Source organism: Myzus persicae, unplaced genomic scaffold, assembly GCF_001856785.1.
Source record: "Myzus persicae strain clone G006 unplaced genomic scaffold, MPER_G0061.0, whole genome shotgun sequence".
NCBI lineage: Eukaryota > Metazoa > Arthropoda > Insecta > Hemiptera > Aphididae > Myzus > Myzus persicae.
The window spans coordinates 1,699,942-1,725,832 of NW_019104155.1; the positions used below are offsets into that span (position 1 = coordinate 1,699,942).

Consider the following 25,891-nt stretch of genomic DNA (forward strand, 5'->3'; position numbering starts at 1 on the left):
TTAAATATAGCCGAAGATTTAAGCAGCTGACTTATTACTATTCCAAGTCCGCGCAGTTTTTTACACGCGGTTTTGGGCCGGATAATTTTTTTTTAATATAGTCATTAATTTATTTACCATACATATATATGTATTGTGTATCTCTCGAGATTTTTATCGGAGAATACGCGTTTGTTCACAGGATCCACTGCTGCATCTGTTACACGTATATATTGCAGGTTCGTTTATTATATAAAATCCCCGCCGGGCTGTTTCGTTTTTTTTTTTTTTTTAAATGCATACCTAACATACACGTGCACGGTGCCTAATACACTCTATAATATGCCTAGATTTATGTTATAGTAATAATAATAGCTGATATAATAATGTGTCCGTCTCGGTATAACGTTTTTCTTCTATTCAAGCAAAGATAATAATAATAATACGATATTATATGACACGCGATAGACAAAACCAAAACGAGTACCTACATAATATGTACTATAATAATATTATTAAATTTATTTTAATAGGTAGTGAGTACAGATTGAGTTAATTATTTAAGTATTTCCAGCAAACTTTAATAGTATAAGGGCAATTTTGTTTTTGACAAGTTTTCCGGGTTTAAACTTTAAAATAAATCTTGTACCACGTTTTTGAAAAATGCAATTATGTTCAACGGTTAATATTCGAATACAATTATTTTATTTTTTTGAAGCCCAAAATTCTAATTCTAATAATAAGTACCTATAAAAATAAAGTTTCGACCAAAATAATGAGTGCACTTTTGCTATCATGAGAATCGTCCTGTGTACAACTGTCGTAGCAACATTGGTGTGTAACTATAATAGACTACGATTTACCGCCCTCTATTACGCGATGCATCATCGTTCATCAAAAACCCCAATAAGGAGTTTTTAATGACAACCCTCGGGTCGTGGTCACCGTTGCAGCACGGTTACTAATTTGAGATAATCTTCTCGGACATCATCCACGTGAACTTAATACTATACAGATATACCGATATCCAAGTACCTCCCTACAAATAATAATGAGTACATATAATGTCTCAACCACCCTGCAATAGTGATGCATAATAAACACTCACTCCGACAGAATCCGACCTACATATACCTATACATACGTTTACACAAATCGGAAAATTATAGAAAGTATAAAATCTCGATTAAAAAAAAAATAATGCTAGTTTTTTATTATTAATATATTAGGCCATTAGGGCATAGGGGCTCTGTCCCCGCGATCGCTTCTCTCACTAACTACCGTCTGTCCACTGTCTTACTCGCCCGAGAACCAAAAGTTATACTTTGCATCTTGTAATTTAATATCTATAACTCAAAAATATTTACAAAACTTATGTTATCAACTTAAATTACTAATAGTGACTAATTGATAGTTATTTGTAATTTTTCGATTGCTGAGCTAATTAAATAATGCAGAAGATACAAAAGAGAAATTATTATTTCATTTTTCAACGTACCCAATCATATAATTATATAATATTATATTTGTTCATGAATTCCGATAATCCGACACAACACTCTCAAGTCTCTCTCGTAGTATTGTGTCAGATTATGTGCTGTCACACTGAGTATACCTACGACGCGTGTATTTATGTCGTACACGTTTGCGTGAAATAAAAAATAGATAACATCATATTATAATATTATAAATACGCACGATAAAGCGTCTGCCTCCGAGGACAGTCGCGCCGCAAGGCTCGATGCCATTTTCCGCGGACACTCGGCAGGTACCTATACCTATCTGTTTTTCATATCTCAACCGTCGCTCGTCCTCTGCTGTATAGCATGTGTTCGACATTGCGATAATATTATTATAATATAATATATTACATACAATATGCACGCCCCGTAAGGTGTATAATATTATACACGACGACGCCTCAGGCCCGTTTCGCGTTCGATTTCATTGCGATGATGCAAATAATAATAATATGATAATATTATTATTAAATTATTATGGCGCACTTGACCGGACCCGACCCGACCGGATTGACCGGATTTGAAAGAAGGTGACATTGGGTCTTTTTTTCTACCCCTTCTCACGGCGATCCCTCATCGCGGTCTTTCGACTACTACACCGCGCACGATATACGCGCTTATATCATGAAATAATATTAGAATTATATACATACTTTTATGTACGCGTAAACGCCTGGAAATAGTACTTGGGATCAAAGTGTTTATTTATTTTTATTTTTATTACAATCGATCCATGGCATCTATATGGCCATTGGACGTTTTCAAATGATGTCCCACAGATGAACTTTATCTATGCTTAGTTTTCAACTTTTTTTTGAATGGTTAGATGGTTGATTAAATGGTTTTCATTTATTTTTATTTTATTTTGCCTTTAATTTCTTTGGAAAAATGTTTGTAGGCTAAAATGTTGATGTCCCTGATAACTTCCTGAATTCATAATTTGGTCCTCTAAAAAAAACCTATTAATTGATGATCTCTCATATATTATGAGTTATGTTTATCAGTTTATGTATTATTTTATATCTTGCCACTTAATTAAAATTAAACATTTGTAAAATCTCTGAACCTATTCCTCCTTGTATTTAATTTGACATTTTTAATTTGAATTCGGTACCTAGATGACGGGACATAAATATAATACTAAACACTGTAAGACTGTAAATAACTAAAATTATATTTTAAACAAAATAAATGATAATTTATCGAAGATTATTGTGCTCCAGACATAAGTTATATGGACTTGAAACATTAAAATCTACTCCGGCATTACAGCATAATTTATTTATTTACAATTATTTTTGTTGATTTCGATTGTAGATAATATAGGTATCATGCATTATACCGTCGCGAATATAATGGTGTATAGGTTATTAGGCATATAGGTTGTTATTATCGTCAAGAAACACGAAAGCGAAGTTATTTCATTTGTCCGCGAATCGAAAACATTTTTTTACATATCATTATTATTATTATAATAATCGTATCGACGCTGTATCTATTAGTATTATGTTTGAAAAATTTAATTAAACGCGTAATTCGACAGTTCAAACCGAAGATTTTTGTTTCTTTTTTTCCCAAACAGGTTCCGTGCTCGGGTTTCAAAAATATAATACGATATAATACAGAGATAAATACACAACGAACATGTTAAAAAAGCAGTCGCTTATCAAAAAAATAAAAAACCGAATAAAATACGTTTGCGATTTGTTTTTTTTACATAAAATCTACAATTAGAGTATCTACATATATTGTGGAGAGAGAAAAATAACATAATGTACAAAATACACAAAATATTATTTCGTTATATTTTCATAAAGTCGGAAAAATCCAATCGGCACTTTACGAGTTATAAGATGGGAATAATTAGAATTAACAACCTATTATATAATAAATAGAAATATGCATAATATTATTGTATTGGAAGCATTAAAATAACAATCGGGAGCTAATCGTAGAGATCCTGCAATAATAAATTTATATTATATTACTATAATATTATAATATGATGTCTGACACACTTCTTTATTATTATTTTTATTATTCGTCTATTATATTATCTTACTGTTTAAGCGCACAGTCGTGAGTTCAGTACCAAATAGTAATTTTTCGGTAATCACATTTGATTTCGATTATCAATATATATAATAATAATAGTATTGTAATATTAAAACACAAAACAGTTACATTTATAAAAATGTAATTTAAAAAAAATAGTTCAATTTCTTGTAAAAGAAACACAATAAGTATACTAAAATTTAGTTTAATTCGTCCACAATGATCGTTATATCATTCTTAGATACATATATATAATTATATAGGAATACGTCTCACGCAAGACCAATGAACTAAACAAACTCAATAGATCGACGACGCAAACGCTTTAAAAAAAAAAAAAAAAAATAGTATCGTAATAATAATAAAATAAATAACAAACACGTAAATTGTATGTTCAATGATCACCGATCGTCATATATTTATTAAAAATATTGTTAATGTAGTAAACAGCGTTCGGCTTGCATGTCGAAACCACACTCGCAATACAAATTCTGTAGTTTATGCTCCGATAACTCGCTCGTTGTTTCGACCGAAAGCAGCACCGAGGAAATATTATCAACCGAGAATATACAATAATAATAATAATAATAATATAGTTTTCGTTACATAAATCCCGAAATCATAACCCACCGATATCGGGTACGACAACCGTATTGTCATTCTGTTGTTTTCCATTAAAATAAATACATAATATTATAATAATGGAATATAATAAAAGGTAGTTAAATTGTTGTCTTGCCTCTCTCGTAAACCGCAATAATAATAATAATAATATGAATTGTATTATTATATTATTTTACAAGACGGAATGTACACACACACTCGCACTTCACACGGGCACAGCTGGTGAACCTGCATGCGGTGTTCAGAGGAGACATTAACACTATAATTTAAAACGATATTACGTGGTTGCGAACGAAACAATGGGTATACCTACATTATAAAATATATTTAATAAGCAAAACATTTATTTAATTATTTACCTAAGAAACGTTATTACGTGCAGTATAATATTTAGGGTGTCTTGCCGTATTATCGACTGTCTTATAAGTACGCCAAACTGTTAAAATATTTAATGATGGTCATTAATATAATTTTAATTTTTAAATATTTACTTACATTACCTATATTAGAGTTGTAAGAATTATTTCTATATTTTTTTTAATTTTTTTCTTTTTATACTTTAGTTAAGTATACTTTTTCGAGATCCTTTAATAGCTGGGCGCCTGGGCCCCTGAACTCTAGGTCGAACAGCCACCCCCCCCCCCCTTGTGTGGTCCTGTATACTTCATTGAAATAGCTATTAACATGGTTAAATATTATAGGACCAACGCGTTATTCGTACAATTTATGTTTATAACTCTTTTCGATCTATCATGAGATAATAGTACCCAATACGGCGGACGATGGACATGGTTATTACCTATTAGTTATTATAATATATATCATTAATAAATCACAATAATTAAAAAATATAATATATTACATTACATTACAATACGCGTGCCGTTACATATTATCGTTATACAAGATGAGATAATTGGTTATAAACTATTCGTGTATAGGTATACCTATATATGATATTACAGTCTTTACACGCATATTATTGTCTGAACTATATTACTAATGATTACGATAGGAGAACTATTTTTGCGTTTTCAAATCTAGAGCACAATATAATAATGAAAATAACAATAATATAAATAATAGCATATCATAACACCCTTTCGAATATATAACAAACTGACATTTTCACATCTGCTACGAGCGTAGGTGCAACAATACGATATTATTGTGCAACGGTGCGCCTGCAAATTTATGTTCAAGTGTCGTGCAGTCGTGCCCAGACTAAAATAATGTATAATAACAATTGCATACACGAATTCTCGTTCTAATTAAGAAATCGCAAAGAACAGTGGAGAAAAATGCAGTACCTACCTACATTATATTATATACCACCGGCAACGATTCAGCCGGCCGACCTGCCGATGCAGTCGAAACGAATATAAAATTAATAACGATGATATTTGGTATGTTTAATATAATGTTACCTTAGTGATCAAAGAATTCGCAATTTTATTATTTTTATTGCAATTCTTACTAGAGATTAGTGAAACACTCGACATTTTCATTCGAATTTATTATTATTCGCGGTGCCCGTGTAGCCGCTTAACTATTATAAGCATTATCTGTGAGTGGGTACACATAATACATATTGTATCATATTTGGGTGTATATATAAATCATATGTCATAATAAAAAAGCGTTTGTATAGTTTGCAGATAAATAAAATGTTAATTAAAATCTAATATAACATACGATATACCTCGCCTGACAGGAGGAATATAATTTAACAACTATAGCTGCGCCGAAGTCAATCCGGCGTGTTTTTGTCGAAAAACAAAAAAAAATTTATATTTTGCGGAGGTTGGGATGATTATTTGTAGATGTACATTACGATTATACATGTATATCTTGCAGTACTTTATAGTATCACATCTTGTCGTGGGCACCCCCGACGTAGGTACATTATTATATAGCCCACGTTTTCAAAATCAAGACTGCGTACCTACATAATAATATGACATTGAGTTTCAACCGGAATATTCCGTCCCGCGAAAAACTATTTAAAAAATATAGTACCTCCCGCGACAGCAGTTTATTACTACCTAACATACCATGTAATTTAATGTTATTTATACTCGGAATTATGATATACGCGCACGCTATGTATAGTATATGTGATATTAATATAATATTGTATCCTGTTCATTTGACCTATCGTCATTATTTTACACTACAAAGAAGATAGGCAGGTCAAAAATATTGATATATCGAGCGATAAATTAAGCGATGAATCAGACATCGTTAAACGATTTTATTCATTAGGTAGATACATTCGACGAATTAGTCGATTAAATCACAATCACATAAGTAGTTCCATAAAGGTATAAAACGCCCAATGATAGTATCACAATTTGTGAACATAATTCGTTTAAGAAACTGTATATAGGTACCTACCAATATTGGCATTGTGCTAAAATACTTTATTTATAATTAAATAAATGATAGTTATAGACTTTTTATGAATAGCTGAAAATTATATAGAAACGAATACCTCCGTATACTGCAGGTTAGGTACCCAGTGCTCACCATGCATGTTTACCTCCATCCCTTAAATTGTATTCTAGTTCTGATTTTATTGTAACTTTTTGGTATAGGAACTGCGACAATCTTCATTTTTTAATTGAAAAAACGTTTTTTCATATAAATTGTTAAGAATATTAATTTTTGAAATTTTAATTTATCTAGTTCAACATTTGGGCAGTTTGATAGTTAATCATGCCTACTATTGAACTAGGTGTACTTTATATAACCCTTTAAAATGATTATAATAAGTTCATTATTACAGAAAAATGATGGAGATGAGCACACCTGGGGAATCACCCGGAGCGGCTGTACATATATACTATAAAGTGTACTAATAAAATATTCTAACGACATGTTCCGATGACGAGTTCACAACAATGATAATAATATTATTATTATATTACCATTATAGTCACAGCGGAGACTTGAACGCTAGGAGCTATGGGCGGGTTTAGCGTCCTTGGCATTCGACTGTGATACAGTCGGTGCGGGCGCCAAAGAATTTTTATACGTTTTTAAAGACTCCGGCGAACCGTTTTCCCTCCGAGTACGCCCCACGATACCATAAGCCATAAGGCAATGCGTATACGGTGTGACGATGACGACTCGACGTATTATAATGTTTACCATATAGGATATAATATATATTATGTATCGCGTATACATTATTCTAAACCATAATATTATATACATTATATATATATATATACATAAACACATTATATACTAGCTTTATAACCCGACTTCGCCCATGAAAAAATGAAAAAAATATATAAAATACGGTGCAATAATATTATACACATAGGTGCATGCTGCAAAATATTTGATTTCCGCATTTTCCGTCATAAAATCCCTGTGTGAGCACCTCTTTAAAATGCGAATTTTTTAAAAAATCTTTCTAAATCCATGCCTACATTGTGGTACGAAGGTACAAAGAAAATGTCAAGTCTCTGCAGTAGTCTATGTCCAGTGATGGCTATAGACAAAATATAGGGGTTGAAAAATGTTGCCAAGAAAACTTCCAGAGTTGAAGCAATATGCAAAATCTGGTGGCAATTGGTTTGGACGTTTCCGAGTCTACGAGCTTCAATTCAAACAGACGCGCATTCTTTTTATATACCAGTATACTGCAAGATTGCACATTCGCCTACAGTAATAAAGCGCGTTATTTATATTATATTATATTATTATTGTTTTGAAATTATTACGTCACACGGCCGACGCCATAAATCTCTCGCCTTTAGATAATATAGGCGTGCATATCATGCTTATATTCATATATATTTTATAGCTCGCGACTGGTTTCAAAATCTATTTTTCGCATCTCGAAAAGTTCTCATAGGTCGCGCGCCCCTCGCGCGAACGCGTTCGTCGGCGACGCCGCCGCCGCCGCCAACGACAATAAATATTCAGCTATTGGCCTGCACTCTATTGTGAGCTTATAGATTATAAAGAGATTTACGATTTACGCGCACATACATAATATTATACACGCGTGTGTGCGTGTGTGTGTACCCGGTTCACGCCATCTACGTATTATAGATGTATGTATTCGCGTACTTGCGGGTATACGTGTGTGTGTGTGTGTGTGTGTGTGTGTGTGTGTGTGTGTGTAGTCTTATACGTGTAGAAAAGAGTCCGGGTATAAATTGTCGCGATTCAAACGACGACTGCGGTTTCGTTATCGGCGTGGTAATAATAATTGAGTTGAATTGGAAAGCGCGCGCTCGCGCGTTTGTGTGTAGAGCGTATAAGGAAACAGAAGAACGCGAGAAGGGCGATGTGGAGGTAGTGGTGGCGGCGATGGTGACGGCGGGATGGTGGTAGCGGTGGTGGTGGAGGAGGAGGAAAAACAAATTGTGTACATATGGCCGAGAGAGTTCACTGACTTGCGGGAAGAGAATTCCAAAACCAGAAACGTTTCTTAGAGTATATATATATATGTACATTAAAATATACAAATGCTAATTCGACTGCAATAATTGGGCGCCCGACTCTGTATCGATAATGTATAATAATATGGAATTTCGTATTTTACGTTATTATAAATTATAAATATTTTTTAGTTTTTGTGATATCGCATTGAATTTGTAATTGGTATAATGAAAGATTTTGTTTGAAAAATAAATTTTCGTTTAAATTAAAATCCTGTGATGTTTTATCGTAGCCCATAGGTAATATTATAACCGAGTGTTGGGTTGAAAGTGATATATTGATGATAGTATTGAGTGATATATTCGTTGCTGAAATGATTTAACAGTTCTCACCGGATGATATAATCGCCCGTCCTGAGAATTTTCATACTATAGCACCACGCGGCTATAGCGTATAAGTATAATACACCCAAGTCGAAACATTGAGGGCTTATATAATAATTCCAAATTATGAAAAAATAGCAATGTAGGCGTTTTAATATGCACGTATGTGTAAAATAAAATAAAAAAATGTAAAGTGCTTTTGAATAAAAATGTATTAATTATTTAATGTAATCATTAATTATAATAATTATTTCCTATACCTGTACATTATAATATATATTTTATATTCGTTAAAAATAATGAAATACATCCACAATGATTACTATTATTGCATACCTCCTCGCTTTTGTTTTAAATACAACGTGTAATATACCTATTATGCCTACTTAAATATTATAATAGTGAGTACTGAGTAATCGATTCGAAATTTCCCCGCGGAAACCCAAATCAAAGTCTTTAATGTTATTTTCGCGGTCAATAATAATAGGTGTACAGGCCACAAAATATCTCCTTTTAATGTTTTTATTATTCTTACTATTATAATAAATAATAATACATCACGCGTAGGTGTCTCCAAAATATAATGAATAAAAACGAATTTGCAGTAGGTATAAAGCTAAACAGCGTGTATTTTAATTGATAATATACTATATACTGGTATAATTACTATCATAATGCCGCGTAGGTTCAACCTTATAGATGATGAACCTTTTACGAGATATAATAGTATATTAATTATTATGGTATTATCCATACTACTAGTATATATGCTAGCAGTATATCTACAACCGATTTGTACATACACCGTGACCATATAAAACAATATGCCGGCGAAAATCGTTGTACGTTATACGGCATGCACCTATGTAATACAAATGCATCCTAAATCGAAATTAGCACGTTTATATTGCCGGAAACGTATTCTTTAAACAATATGCGATATACCTACCTATAAGTACTAAGTGGTAGGTATCCAATACCTAATAACATTGTAATACGCCACGCGCAAGTTAATTCAATTTTGTAAGGTCATCGCCTAGGTGTATCGTATTAAAAATAAAATCATTATTATACTGTCGAGCGACTTATAATCAAATACTAATTATTGCTACAGTAATAAACTACCTGAACTATGTGTTTGAAGAAAAAACACAATAACAATAAGCGTTGATCACTAAATATGAATAAATAAGCAAGGCAAGGAGTGTGCAGTTATATATGATTAATGTAAAAATAAGTATCAGCAATCTATAATAATTATGATTGCAATAATTTAGCGCGTGCCAGTGGAATTTATATAAAGTATTTATATAATATAAAGGCACGAATAGTGAACCAATGAATTTTGTAGGACTTAGACCAATAGATAATAGCATAAGCACCCCCCCCCCCCCGTCAAACTGTTTCTGAATTCAGCTATTTCCGTTATTATATATTGTTTGGTTTTAAAGAAATATTTAGAAAAATAAAAATTCAATGATCAAAAGAGTTAAGTTAACAAGCAAAAGTCCCACATTACCGTACTATTATTGCCGGTAGCTTGAATTACAAAATCTTGCATCAATAGAAAAACAGACTTTTACAGAAATATATAAGAATGTTGCAGCTGAAGAAACAGACCAAAATATTATAATAGGTATATATATATATATATAATATTGTGTAATATTATGACACCAGATTTTCCCACGAAACAAATTTGTTTGTTATCAATCTCCTGTGAAAGTTTCGTGTCTCGATAGTACGACGAATTCCCCCGGTACTCTTCTGGAGTAATCTTCTGAGCACGGTATTCATTCCCGTGCGAAACGATTATTTCGACAAATATTGAAATATGTACTTATACATATTGTATAGTACTATAGTGCAATCCTCTCGATTTCAAGAGACTTTTCACAGACCCATTTTAATATTATTTTTTTTCTATTTGCGCCTTTATATAATACTCATGCATTATATCGGTCCATTTTAAAGGCTCAGATATCATTAAAGTTAAAATAATGTGTGTTGAGTATATAGGTAGTGCAAATAATTATTATTACCTGTATCCGTCGAATCCCTCGTCGGACCCGTTCACTGTGAGTATTGGTGCCCTGGCGTAAGCTTTGGCCACTCGCCGATTTCTTTCGAGCACTATCACTTTGGCCCAAATCTCGTCATCGATTTGCGTCCATTTATCCAACACTTCCTGAATGTGATCCTGAGAACAAAAAATAAAACGAAAAATAAATAAACAATGAAAATATAATACTCCATGATAATGTCAATTTATACGCTTATAATACGGTTGAATACTATTATAGCTATGGCCGTATAAATACGTACAAAAATCAAAAAGGTTATTTGCATCTGACAAATTTAAAATTTACTACTAATCTCAAAGGACGCTGTTAAGTATCTATTTCATTTAAAAATGAATGTACAGCCCTATATTAAAAACAACAAGGTAATTAAATTAGTATAGAAATTACTATAATTTTGCAAATGCATTTATGTATACTATAATATTAACTCCCTGGTATTGAACTGTAGCTACGTAATAAATAAGTGTACATGTATTTTGTACACATTATATTTATATCATCGATAAATTGATAACAGTGAAGATAATTTTTTCATGATGACCTTTATAATGTGTAACAACTAACAATGTAAGGTAAAAAACATCGAAAACGTTAATTTAAACACTATAAACTATTAAGTTCGAATCTCCCATGCAAAAAAAATCGTTCGTGTTAGATGAGTGATGGATGTACATTGTACAGATATCGAAGTCGTGGCTACATTCAAATTGGAACTCGTGCAAAAAAATCATCATCCTAATTGGTTCCCACTAAAGGGATTCTTATCATTACTTATGACTATCTTTTAGTAAAATATAATATATTATAAATCTATCAGTATTCATTAATCAGATTTACGAAATGTAAACACACAAGCATACTGATTAATGAGTGCATGATAATGCAAAAGATAATGTGACGTACAATCTATATGAAAATCAAAATTAACATTAGCATAGATATTAAGCAGACAAATTGGTAAAATAATTTGAAGATATTATTTAAAATGTCGACAAACCCGGATATCCATATTTCGTTTAGTTACGAATAAATTCAGCGGGGAGGCTAGAGAAACGTAAGTATTTAAAGCGGATTATTTTCTATAAAATAATAAAATATAGATAATTCGAAACTATCGAAATGCGACCGAAAATATGCGACATCTTTATTATGTCATAATATTTATAAACGTAAAGCAACTACAAACCCATTTGTTATATAATATACATATGACGTGTTACTTTTGTTAAAGAAAATATAAAACTTTTTACGTAGGAACGCGCATTAGTAGCACATAATAATAAATACAGTATGGGCGCCGACTGCCAATGTATCTATATGTAAATATAGGGAGACAGGTGGCATTTACCAGCTACATAGGACATTATAATAACATATTATATTATTATATTATAGTCTGCGAATAAAAACAAAAATTAAATTACGCTTCGCGTACGGCAGACAATAACAGATAGGTTCGAGCCAAGTATAATATTATAATACCACTGTGGTGCAGTATAATATGATATTATAATACGTCGTACGTGTGGTTTTAAACGCGCAAAATCGCTCGGCCGTTACTAAATGCGCATAACATTAATATCGTGGCATATATATAATAATATACACATGCATGAGACCGCCATAGGCACCACCAACGCACCCGGTAGTTCATGATATATGCGACAAAGAGTATAGGATATAACTGGTTAAAAGTTAATTTTTTTTGGAATTTTTTAACCTTACTATGCAATACATTTTTATGTATCCATATTATTGTAATAACTTGGATTTTTAAAATTGATTTGAAAAACAAAACGATTGAGTTAAAACTAAGCTTATGCATAATGCATTATCTATACCTGTAGTTAAGACAAATAAATAAATAATATTTTGCAAATCGCTCTGATATTAATTGTTATGAGCAAAATGATCCAAGAAATCCTATAAATGTGCCCGGGAAACGTGTAAAATGCCTGAACCACTACACAGGTAGTTTTCATCAAGGAGAGAAAATATTTGGTATACTACGATGTGCCTGTTTTAATTTTGAAAAAATTGAAAGTTGCACAGTTATCACAGTGCGTGACCTAAGTAGTAGTTATAACAGAACAATCAACCGACATAACTGCATGTATATTATCATTGTTATTGCCAACTAAAAAGCAACCAAGCGAGTGATAATTTAACTTGCGCGCCTTTACTCGTCGGCTATAGTAAGTACGACCCATTGAGCTTTGTTATTTTATAGCCCTGCACGGAAATAAACCAAAGCGTTCAATCATTGGCGTTCCGTCGAACAGGAGCGAAATAATATCACGTACAAACAGTCGATGGCGATAATAGCAATTTAATAATATACACGCGTATGCGATACCTGTATAATATCGTACTATAATAATATAATAGTAATATAATGTATATATATATATATATATACTTCGCTGCCGGAGATTTCCGCACACACGCGTTGCTGTAACAACTAACATCTCTTGTAAGTGCAATAATATTAACTCAGCGGCGGCAACGCCCTAAATCAAATCTGCGAGCTCGTGTTACATAAAATGTATAACGAAAAAAAATAAATAAACACGATTTTTCCCGGACGACCTTGACGGTCACGACTACCTCTCGACAACCACGCTACAAGGAGTGCGTGTCGGTCGGCGTGTGTGTGTGTGAGTGAGAGACAGACAGAAAAAGCGAAACCGCACAAGCAAAATAATAATATTATATTATATAAATATAGCCGAGGCAGGCGGCCCAACCCCCGGGGGTCTATTTCGCGAGATCCGCTCGGGCGTGGTGCCGCAGCCGCCAACGACCTTGCCCCGCCGCCGATCGCCGCTCCGATTTAAATTATTATTATTAAGAGTATAATAATATGATATTACCGCACTGCAGTGCGGCCGATGGGTTATTTTTATCAATATTACTATATTATTATAATGTGGATTTGGTATTTTTTTTTTTTTAATTTTTCGCGCGCTGCTCCCGACACGTCACGTGTGTGTGTGTACCTGTACCTGTATTCGTGGCGCGAGATTTAAATTTGCATTTTAAGCGAGAGCAAAACGCTCGGCCGTGAAGACAATTTTCGTTTCACGGTATTAGCGTTATAAATTACCACGATATAATAATAATGAAAATAATGTGTACGTTTTGTACTATGCATACCAGCTATACGTATATAATATGATATGTAGGCAGGTAATATTATAATGTGCGACGATTCTTATTAAAATTTATCGCAGGTACCTCCCTATGATAGTATATATTATAGTGGTCGCCCGATACATATTATTATCGTCGTATCATTATTGTTATTCTGTCTATATGTGCGATTATAATCGAATTATTACGATGATCCGACGCGCCGTGCAAAACGAATTATCGAAATCGAGATCCGTGTGCGGTCGGCCAGTACACGGGGCAGTACACATGCGACGCGTAAGAATAATAAGCGGGTGTGATAATTGTTTTTCTCTCTCTCCCTCCGACCAAATAATGCGATATCACGCATATATTATATGGCTTTAGAGCATTATTTAATATCGAATACGGCAGTATAGAACCTCGATGGTCCGGACGAGTTCAGAGTCTGAATCCGCGAGTGTCATCCGGATTATATTGCATGAAGTTTTTCAATGGTGTAGGTATTTGAATAACCAAAACATGTTCCTCCCCCGTGCACCTTTTTTATTTGCATTTTCTATTGTTCTGATAAAAAATAAAAAATGTAAAATACTAATTTCATAATATATTATGTAGGATGTAATTATGTGTCCAAAATGGGGATTTAGTTGATCTAATTTAACTATTTATTAGTGATAAAATCAATTATTTTTTTGAGTGGTAGACTAGCTGAACTTGTTTTAAAAATGCTCAAACCAATTTGAACGGTTGGGTTCAGAACGGAGAAGGAGAAGAAAATAGCAAAATATTGTAGTGGTAAAATAAATTATATCACTCAGACTGCATTAAAATATATAAACATCATATATATTGCACCTATAGGTCCGTATTATAAAACGCATTTGGCATAACATATATTAGGTATTACTTATTATTAATAATATGATATATAGGCAGACGGTGTGCGTATAACGGGATTTATTTTACGATAGTATTATTGAATTATGTTTTTGTCGTCGCAGCGAAATACATTTCATTAAAATACTACGCCTACGTTTCCATCGCGACTGCGGTATTATAGGTGCCCAATATATTATATGCGTAGGCCTATACCCCGAACTGTTGAATTTTATAACGGATCGTGTTTTTTCTTCTCGGCGAGAGTAACTCAAATAACATACATCATATTATTATAATAGGTGAAAATTCGGAATTCGGCCGCGGACGCATTTATGAGCATTAATGCCGTATAATAACATAAACGACCATCACACGCCGTATACCAATATAAATCCGATCGTATAAACCACAGCTAATTCACGATCGTTGTACAATATTATATTATGTCGCCGTTGTGCCGCCGAGCGCAATGATAAGTATTTATTGTAATGCACAATAATAAGGTACCACTCCGGGTCGCCGCCCCCGCGGCCTATACGGCTGTAGGATACACAATACGCGCATGCGTAATACAAATTTATTATTACTGAGTTCGTGATATTTAATAAAATCCGTGCCGACTAAAGCACGACATGATTTCCGCCTCGTCGCAGAGACCGGTGGTTCTCAACTTTTTTAATTCTTCTTTAACTCTACTAATCGCGTAGACCACCCCCGAAATTATAGATATTCAATTCAATTTTCGTGGCACCCAAAAATAGTTGTCTCGTATGATGGGCTCCGGAGACCCTAAATAATAATTGGTCGAGGACTGCTGCAGGTATATACTATATGTTAGCGTCTACAGTAAACTTCCAGATTGGCGATGAGTCGCCCCGCGGATGACATAATATTATACTATTACGACACAGTTATATTCAACTCGCGTGATACCTATTATTGACTATTGCTATAAAAACGATTCTCAACAACTCTCAACGATATACGATGAAAAGTCACATATGGGTACAAATTATACTCAAATTCTCTTACCTAGTGCTTTGCAGATTATTATTCGAGTTAGGTTGATTATGAATTTTACATATTTTTGCTTTCACTTATGAGTTGCCACATTGCAGAACCAAAAAAAAAAAACATAAATCCGTTTGGTACTATATAGTAGCAGTTGTACTAAATTTAATTTTGCATTTAATAAATTCATTTTTTTATTCGTTTTCTGTATAAATTATGTAGACATTATTCTTACACTTTGGATGTCAAAGACCATTTAAAAAAATATTTATTTGTTTATTTATTGAGGCCCACACACGTTACACAAGTGTACTATACTTATTATAATGTGTTGTTTCCGACATACGCCCATAATATAAAGGTATAGGTATTATTGAATTTGCGAGTATGAAACGCGTTCCATAAACGTAATCTATACAAATATATAAAAGTATAATTTTGAATTTTTAGAATAATTTTTTAACGAAAATCATACTTCCGTATTTGATTGCTTTAAGGAGCATATCAGAATGCATTTTTTTTAGATTTTTAAACCACACATATATTCTAACCCTAAATTGTTATCATACGCATCAATTAAATCACTGAATTTCCGATCTTCCGAACAATCACAATAGGTTTATGTCACCAGGGCGTCAAGACACGATGCCGAGATGCTTAAAATTTCGTGCGCACCCGACAAATCACAAAGACCACGACACACTGTTATAATATGCCAATCGACGTGCTCCGGTCAAAAACCCGTAATGCACTTTGGCACAGCACACACGTATGTTGTGACCCACAAGTGAAAATCCGTTTAGAAAATGTGTTCGTATATTAATGCGCGGCGGTCATTGGACTTACGGCCACGGCAGCGCTGACGGTCGAATTTGTTTTCCATTCGTCAGGTGTCCGTCAGTCGCATAATACATCAATGCATATTTTTATTATTATTATCCACGTCGGCGTTCGTGGGTATTTTTTTAAAATCTTTTAAGCTGGCGCCACACCTTCCACGCGCTCGCACGTCCGATTTATATACTTTCGGCGGAAATGAAAAATTCCTAATTAGCTCTTGTCGGGCGACATATACTAATAGTATTTAATATTATCGTCGTCGTCTGTGCAGAGAATCCCGTTAACGTCCATTTATAGTCGGATAACACATCACGCGTATCGTACCTAAGTATTTTTCGAGTGAACCGAAAATGTAAAATGCCGTTGTCGATTGTGTGCGCACGTCAGAGTTTACCAGCAAGATTACTTGATTTGTGCAAGCGCGGGGGTCGTACATTATAATATTATTATTGTATAGTTGTCAGTTTTCTCAAACGTTATTATAGAATTATTAAATTGATATCGGCAAATGCCACAACGAAATTGGTTTTTCACGCCGATTAAATTATTTTTGGTGAAAACAAAAACCGTTAGAAAGCCCGAAAAAAAACCAATCGTGTCGCACAGCCCATATGCGCCTACATTTTATGCGGTGTTTGATGATATGATGGGATTGACCCCGGGACACGCGATCGCTTATTAAATAATGATTTATAATAAACCTTTGCGGTATAAATATATATTAATATAAACGTATTAGTATGTATAAATATTATGGCAATCGCACAGAATATACTATCTCCTATAATAGTATCCAAACTATAAATCGAACGAACCCTTCGAATCCAATACATATACCATTAACATCATATTGCAAGTAAAACGCAAACGAGATGATCGATGGTTGTACAATATTATGACGTATTACCTAAGGCTGTATAATATAATATATTACTGAATAATACGAATTATATAGGTGCTTAAATAATATTATTTTCGTACGCGGCGGTCGTCGAGAAGATTTAACATAATATTAATATAAATAATTATCACTATGATATTATATGACTATCCCAATAACCGAACAAAAAATATTATGTATTACGAAAACGACGGCGTTTAATATGTTAATAATTATAAATAAGTACGTCTGCAACTATTTGCATTGGATGTCACCGTCCTTCGAATCGGGATTAAAAGAGATAATTGTACTAGCGTGTATACAAGTTTTATAGTTATAATAAAAAATATATGAATATCAATTACGTCGAACGGAGTACAAAATAATTACAATATCAATACTGGAAAAAAATCTCGAATAATAACTATTATTAGTACGAGTTTTAATATTATAATACTACGTTAAATTTATGGTTAAATTCTAGAAGTAGGTACTAATAACTAAAAAATACTCTGTATTATTGCACAATATTAGAAAATCGCTTTTAAAAGAACTAGTAGCTTTACATACAAAGGTAATCAATGCATCAATGCATGTACTACCCGCACTGTAATACAAATATAGAAACGATAATATTATGAACTGTCTACGCGTGAGAATAAAAATCCGATCATCCAAAAAAATATTACATAATAATATGTTACATTATTATTTATCGTCACGACGACGTTCTTCATACAAAGTTGAAGGATACGAATCCGGGATGATGATGATGCGCACGCAATGTATCAAATACTGTTTTCCAGATATTGTTATATTGTATCTTATAATAATAATATAAATTATTATTAGTTAGCCACATCACGCCCATATATTGTGTTCAACGTTTAACTACCTACCTATACGTTTCACACAGTGTCAGAACGTCGGATCGTACTACCTAAATGCGTATTTAATAATATAATAATTTATATTATGTGGCATTAAATTACAGGGTGAACCGGGCCCATATATTATAATATAATAGGTGTATTATCTGGAATATGATGATGACGCGTTGTAAATATGCATTTTGGTGTAGCACAACAATAAAACGGTCGTTAGCGGCGAGGGTGCAGACTACTGCAGGAAATAATAATAATATATATTATATACATATAGAGTATTTCTGGTATAATAATACTCAGCATTAACAAAATGTTAAAAGTGATTATTTCAAAAAACAATTTAAGCTGCTCAATCACACCATACGTGTGACTCTCGGGTGTGCAATTAAAAAAAAAAATTATAGTTAAGGGTTTAATTTAAGGTAGGTATTTTTTAACCAAATGAAGTTAATATTTTTCTTCATATTAGCTTCAAACATTCGGGGTAAAATATAATACATTATAATTGTTTTTTATAACTACGTTTTTGACTTTGACTTAACTTAACTAGGTAATTCAAGATATCTTCTTCCATAGTAACTTGCACACCTTTGATACTATTAATTCGGTAGGTAGTCGCCTACACACCATTCACTATACACCGATCATAATAACACATTCCCTATCATTACTTATAATTATTAAAGAAAACGACTATTTTTATCTCCAATCGGATGAATACCGAAATGAAAGTTGTATTCGGCTGCTCGATGCGTGAATCGCTCGTAGGTATTTATATTGGCATATATAATAAATTATTTTATGTGGTGGTATTTACATATATGTATTATGTGTACTGATGGCGAAACCTATCGCCGCATACGTCAAGTGCGAGTGACGCAATAACAATAATAACATTGGCGATTTGGGCCGACCGCGTACGTTTAATAAGCGAAATATATAATGTATTAGATATTATAATGTAGTACGTGAACAATTATTGAGGAGATGATGGCGATGTAGACAATAACAGCGCAGACAATAGTATCCGAAAGCGCTGCCGAGGTGAAGACTTGAGAAACCGTTTCTATATAGGAGAGGTGTGTACACGAGAGGAGCTCAGCCCATCTGCCAAAGACGGATATTCGTCTATGCGATTCAGTTTTCACGATACACAATGTATTATAAGACACCGGATCGCCATACAAAGTGTTGTGAATATTTAGAAATTGTTGAAGACTCTCTTCGATATAATATATGTTATGTTTTAATATTATGAACGGTCTGCGCAGAAAATAGGTTGGTATATTATTGTATTATATACATTTACATATTATGTATATGACATATAGGTACGTGCGTCGTTTATATACAAGTGCAGACGACCATCGTATACAAATATTGCATAGATCCGTCCACAAACTGGCTATAATATGTATTTAGAACGCATTCTGGCCACAGAGGAAAACAGTTTTCGGGTAAAAAAAAGTAACAATATAATAGTAATAAACAATCGGTTTACCGCGGAACGGCATTATTGTTCATTCTGCTCTATTTGATGATCTTATTTATACTTTAATATATTCTCCGCAGTTCAAAGTAGGCCACATAAATATCGCGGGGCGATAAAAAAAAACTGTCCTATGTAGGTATTTATCGAATTTTACGGATAATCGATGCGATGCACAAGTTTGGACGGCTTGTTGAACAACAGCGAACGTGGATTCAAAAAAACTGCGATGTTTGCATTTCCATCGAGTATCGACCATAAATATGTACCAAAACTGTATTACATAATATGAATACGCGTATACATATATATTATGTAGTAATAATTTTTTACACTATAAAGTCCGAAACTTTATAGTGTAAAAAATTTAAAAATTTTGATTATTGACGAAGTTATGTAAACTGAAGCGGTAGAGTCGATAACCGTCCGCGTCCCACATACAATAATATATTTTATGCAGCCGCATAATCTGTATACGCACTGCGGCAAAGACAAGTGTTCTATATTTCGCTGTTGCAATGAAGGCAGGGGGAGCAGAGTTCGCGAGTATACTGTGCCGCAGCGACGTGTCTACGACGAATATTAGTAATAATAAACACGAGTCATCGGGTTTTGCGATGAAATAATATCTCACACGCTGAACACTCGCAATGATATTATTATATAACATGATGTACGGAACAGTTTCCAAATAGTCGATCGTCCGACAAAAAATTAAAAACCGCGGTCATATATACCTATATACCTACTTGATTTATACGCGCGCCGCTCGCCGATCGATAGATATCCCCCGGGGAGTTCATTAAAAAAACCAAGCGATATAATGCATACAACTATACACCTATATATATGATAATAATTTAATAACTTACCGCACGACAACGAATCAGCCGGTCGCTTTTACTTATCGTACCCCTGGAGCCAAACGTTTCTCCCCCGATTATCATTAATATTACTATTTGCCAATTCGTATTTACAATATTATATTATATACCTGTACATTCGCGTGTGTTGGTCTGCGCGCGCATTACTATACATATATATAGTTACGACATTGCACTTTTGCCCGCGCTAAATCGCAGTATTATATAGCTACTATTACTACTACTTATTACTGTTATTATCATATTATATATACTATAATACTTTCACTGGGCGCGCGCATCGTATATATACCATGTATACTTAGAGTTATACGCGCGAACGTGAATATCATATTATTATTATTATTATTATTATTATTATTGTTATACATATCGACACGCGGCAATAACGATTTCACGGAGGCGATTTCATATTATAATACACATACCTAAATATATAACATGGGGTTTATCAAAAATTGATCTAAATGGCTATCTATCCGACTCTTGCTCATACTTCGAGACGCACCTAAAACTATTGCAATGGTTAATAGAAACAATCGACATAAATAATAAATTAATAATAACCGATAAAACTATACCGAGTATTTCTATACTAGAACAATACATATTAAATATAGATAGAAGGTATCACAGCGTTAATAAATATAAGTGATAACCAAATAAAAATACTTTTAAAAAAATTATCGACAATTGAGGTGACTTCCGAGTTTTCGACACTACAGTGGTTTCCGCCCTGTACTTCAATATAATATACGACTGCTGCTATATAGCTAGAGTTTCTGCTGGTCGCATGCCGTTCGTTAAAGTCTTCCGGACATCCGTACATTATTATTATTATAGGTAGTCTCTTAGTTTTGTCTCTTTGCGGCTTTTAGTACTAAACTATCCCTCTAACTTCTGAAAACCACCAGTAACTACACGAAAATGTAACTTCTTATTAGGCATTTCATTTAAGTAGGTGTCTATACGTCTGCTACATATACCTAATACATTATATAAAATGTATATAATTAACTGTTAAGTTCAGTAATTAAAATATTAAAATGATACTCGTCTCGCGGATATATTTTTTTTTGTATAAAATATTTATTGTAAATAAACAAATATATAAATTCATAAATTGTGAAATAGAGTCGACACGACTGCCAATTATTATAGGTACGAATATAATGATATTATTTATTATATGGTCGGGAAACGATGCGACGCTTCGAATTTCGATACGGTCGTTTCGCGCTCATATCAATGCGTACCTAGTGTAATATATACAATTATATTTACCTATACATATTATATTATATAGTAAACAACAAAATTATTATTACTATTTTTGCTGTCGATGTTGTCCACATTCAAACGTACCTACTATTTGTGTGCATATAATGTGCTATGCGAATGCACTATATATGTACAGCATAAAATGAACGTGACGTTTTCATATCGAAACGCGTGCGCCGAGAAAAAAATGATAATAACAATGTTTGACGTTTCGGTGAAAGGTATATATATGTAAGTATTATCATTGTGAAACACAAACGGTTTCGCGGTTTATTTATTTTGTCAAATCCGTACCGTTTTGCCAGCCATTAAGAATGATAATGCGAAAGGGAAAAAAACATTCCGACACACGTCCGATTTCTAATATGTTCTCATTATCGGCACATTTCATAAATAGATATAACGATTCTATATAATATTATATAGAACGCTTTTCCGGACACATTCGATGAGTTTTTAAGATGGGTGCGGTGACGGGATGGGTCTCCCACGCAAACGATCGTCAATATCTATCCGACCGAATCGGAAAACCGATGAGTTAAAATAATGATAATGGATAATAAACTTAGTCGATGTATCTATACATTTATATATATATATATTATATATACTTGCACGCTGCACTGTGTACCTATATTGTAATATCCGTCAGCCGAGTTTGTTTTAAATTAAGCTATTACTTATATACCTATACTCAACTGGTCGTGAAATCATATTTTCTATGAACTATCGCATAGTCCTCCCATAATAATAATAAATAATAATTATATATTGTATGGGATTTTATGACGAAACGCTTGTGCCTCATTGTTATACTCGGAGATTTTTCCCTTTGATTTCTCGACTTGTGTCCTATATGTATATTATTATTTATTGTACGCATTAAAATAATATAAAAGTCTAATCTAATCTAGTACATTGATCTCAAACAATTTTAATATCATACAGAATATATATATTATTATTTATTGGTAGGTATATAATATTGTAATAAGAATAAAAATAAAAAACGGATAAACCTTTCGCTCCTTAAGTGTACACCTCCTAATAATGTTTTATTACCATAGGAATTTCTGTTAAAGAAAAAATTAATAATGACCGTTAAGATCGAAAATGATTGAACACATTAACGCGTGAAAATCATTAGCACGTGTGAAACGCTCAAACCTTACTTTAATTATTTTTCTACCAAAATGCGTTTATCGAGGCCGCTTATCTATATAGCAGGCATAGGACTGTATAAGTACAACAATAATATTATCACAGCAAGGCGTGGGTTCCATGAAAAACTTTTCTAGTGTTTAGAAAAATAAACCTAAGACTACCTATATCGAATATTTGCAGTATCTATGTAACGTAATATAATACAACGAATAGTGTGTATGCCATATATAGGAACACCTGAAATAATATATTGTATAAGCTAATACAATCGATAACCTCCATAGTTATTGTTTAAAAAGTCCAGCGAATTAGTCATACGAATGTTTAGAATGTATTTTGATTTTTGCAATTCCATTTTCCATAAAATAACTCTGCATTGTACAAGAACTATAACTTAACTTTTGTATCCAATTTTTGGGCGTATATATACAATTAAATAAACAAATCGAAAATTTCGAAACGAACGCCAGCAATCAGCCCACCATCACTGACATTTATTTTTAATTTGAGGGACGAGGAGAAGATTTAAACAACACAATTTGTGTTACAGAATATTATACCATAATAAATTGGGTTGTAAATAGGTATATATTTTCCAAACAATGTCGTGGTCAACAATAATATATTTTGAATTCAAGGTTACTGTCTGCGGCGGACCTGAGTAAGTACGAAACCGTCTAATTTATATATTTTAGCTACTGAAATACACCAACACAAGATACGAACAGTATACGATAAATCATAATAATCATAATTATATCGTAATCGCTTATATTATAATATAGAATGAATAACAATTTATTGGGTAGATTTTATTAACCGGAAGCCGGTAACGAGGGGGATCGAGGTCAATACCGCCGTTAATGAAGCACACGATGGTATAACAGCAACCTACCTATCTATAGGCATTCTAGAATACCTAGCTATCAAACGGTGATAATAATAATACGCCATAATGATATTAGAAATGGGCAGAAAATAAACTCGCCGCGGAACAATGCAAGCAGTGTTACGCAATAATAATTAATATAATGCGCCCGATGTCCAAATTGATTTCTCGTAACATGTTATACAGCAGTATGGGGAGCTTTTGTCGACACGATAATATTATTGTTGTTAATTTATAGGCGTTATATATATGTCATTCGAAACGCTCGTAACGAGCGTATTATGGCAGCCAGTCGTTCGTTGAAACCGAAAAGTGAAATTTTTTTCCAATCGGATACTGCAATAATAATGATATCTGTGCGCCATACACGCGTATATATGCATAATTATTATACGACGATAGACGATAATAATACACGAATCCGGATACAGGCAGGTATACGTGAGAAATAATCAAAAATGACTTCTGTCTGCGATTTTGTGTGTCTCTATATGGTGTCCTCTCTTCCGTTTTTTTTTTTTCGCGAGAGGGAGATAAGGGACGGGCACACATTGTATTCAGATTTACCAGTTTTTCGGCAAGGCATTTTCATAATAAATTTGAGATTATTATTTTTTTTCCCGCCAACAAAGCAGTGTTATTCAAATATAGTATAATATTTATAACTGGATCTGCCGACCGACAATCGCCCACCACCCACTTGCATCGAAGAGCAACGATGTCTCTCCCGGAAAGCGCCTTCAACACGCCACCGAGCATTGTTATTAATATCGTTTTATTTACGCTCGTTGTCCTGTTGTCAATGGCGCTCGTTCGTTTTGCATTGTGCGCCGCGATTAACGAGAGACTACGGGTCAAGGCGTACCCGCCGGACGGCCCCCGCGACCGATTTTTAATTCTCCGCTGACCTCTCGCTTGGCGGACTAGGCGATGCAATAATTATGACTGAGTTTCGGCTGGATACGTTATTGTGCGCACGCATATGATAATAACCGCTATGGCGAGCGGTATAGTGTCCAGAACACCGTCGTCGGTAACCGATCGAAAACCGCGCCTGTGCGGACATACTTACCATATTTTACCATAGGTAATATATTGTTGTCTAATGTCAATCGTCATATTAAACTTGCAGTCGTGAAGTTCGGACACTTACGTACACTTATTATGGTCCATATTTTCAAATGCTTCGAATTTTACACCATTTAAGAAGTATTAAGCATTTAATTATTTAGGTAAATTCATTTCGATGAGTTTCTGAGCTATTAAAATAATGAGGACAATATAGTTGAATATGGTTTTACAAATATATTAATATACTTTCTAAGTCTATAATTCAAATACTAAATACCAGGAGATTAAAAATCTATTCCTTCGAATTTTGATTGGAAATTGGATTTTTTGGAGAATGTCGAGAAGAATCATCTACTAGAGTCGGTACTTAACAATTAACACGAAAATGATAGTTCGAAAAAACAAGTTGGTATCGTTACAGGACAATCATTAAAA

General features: G+C 33.3%; 1 protein-coding gene across 3 annotated transcripts in view; it reads right to left on the reverse strand.

Moving 5' to 3' along the window:
- Positions 1 to 25,891, reverse strand: part of LOC111039407 — a 95,972-nt gene that overhangs the window by 31,582 nt on the left and 38,499 nt on the right. For all 3 annotated transcript variants that reach the window (XM_022322925.1, XM_022322924.1, XM_022322923.1), the window contains one exon: positions 11,005 to 11,162. In XM_022322925.1, coding sequence (XP_022178617.1) covers positions 11,005 to 11,162 — 158 coding nt within the window. The remainder of the gene's footprint in view (positions 1 to 11,004; positions 11,163 to 25,891) is intronic.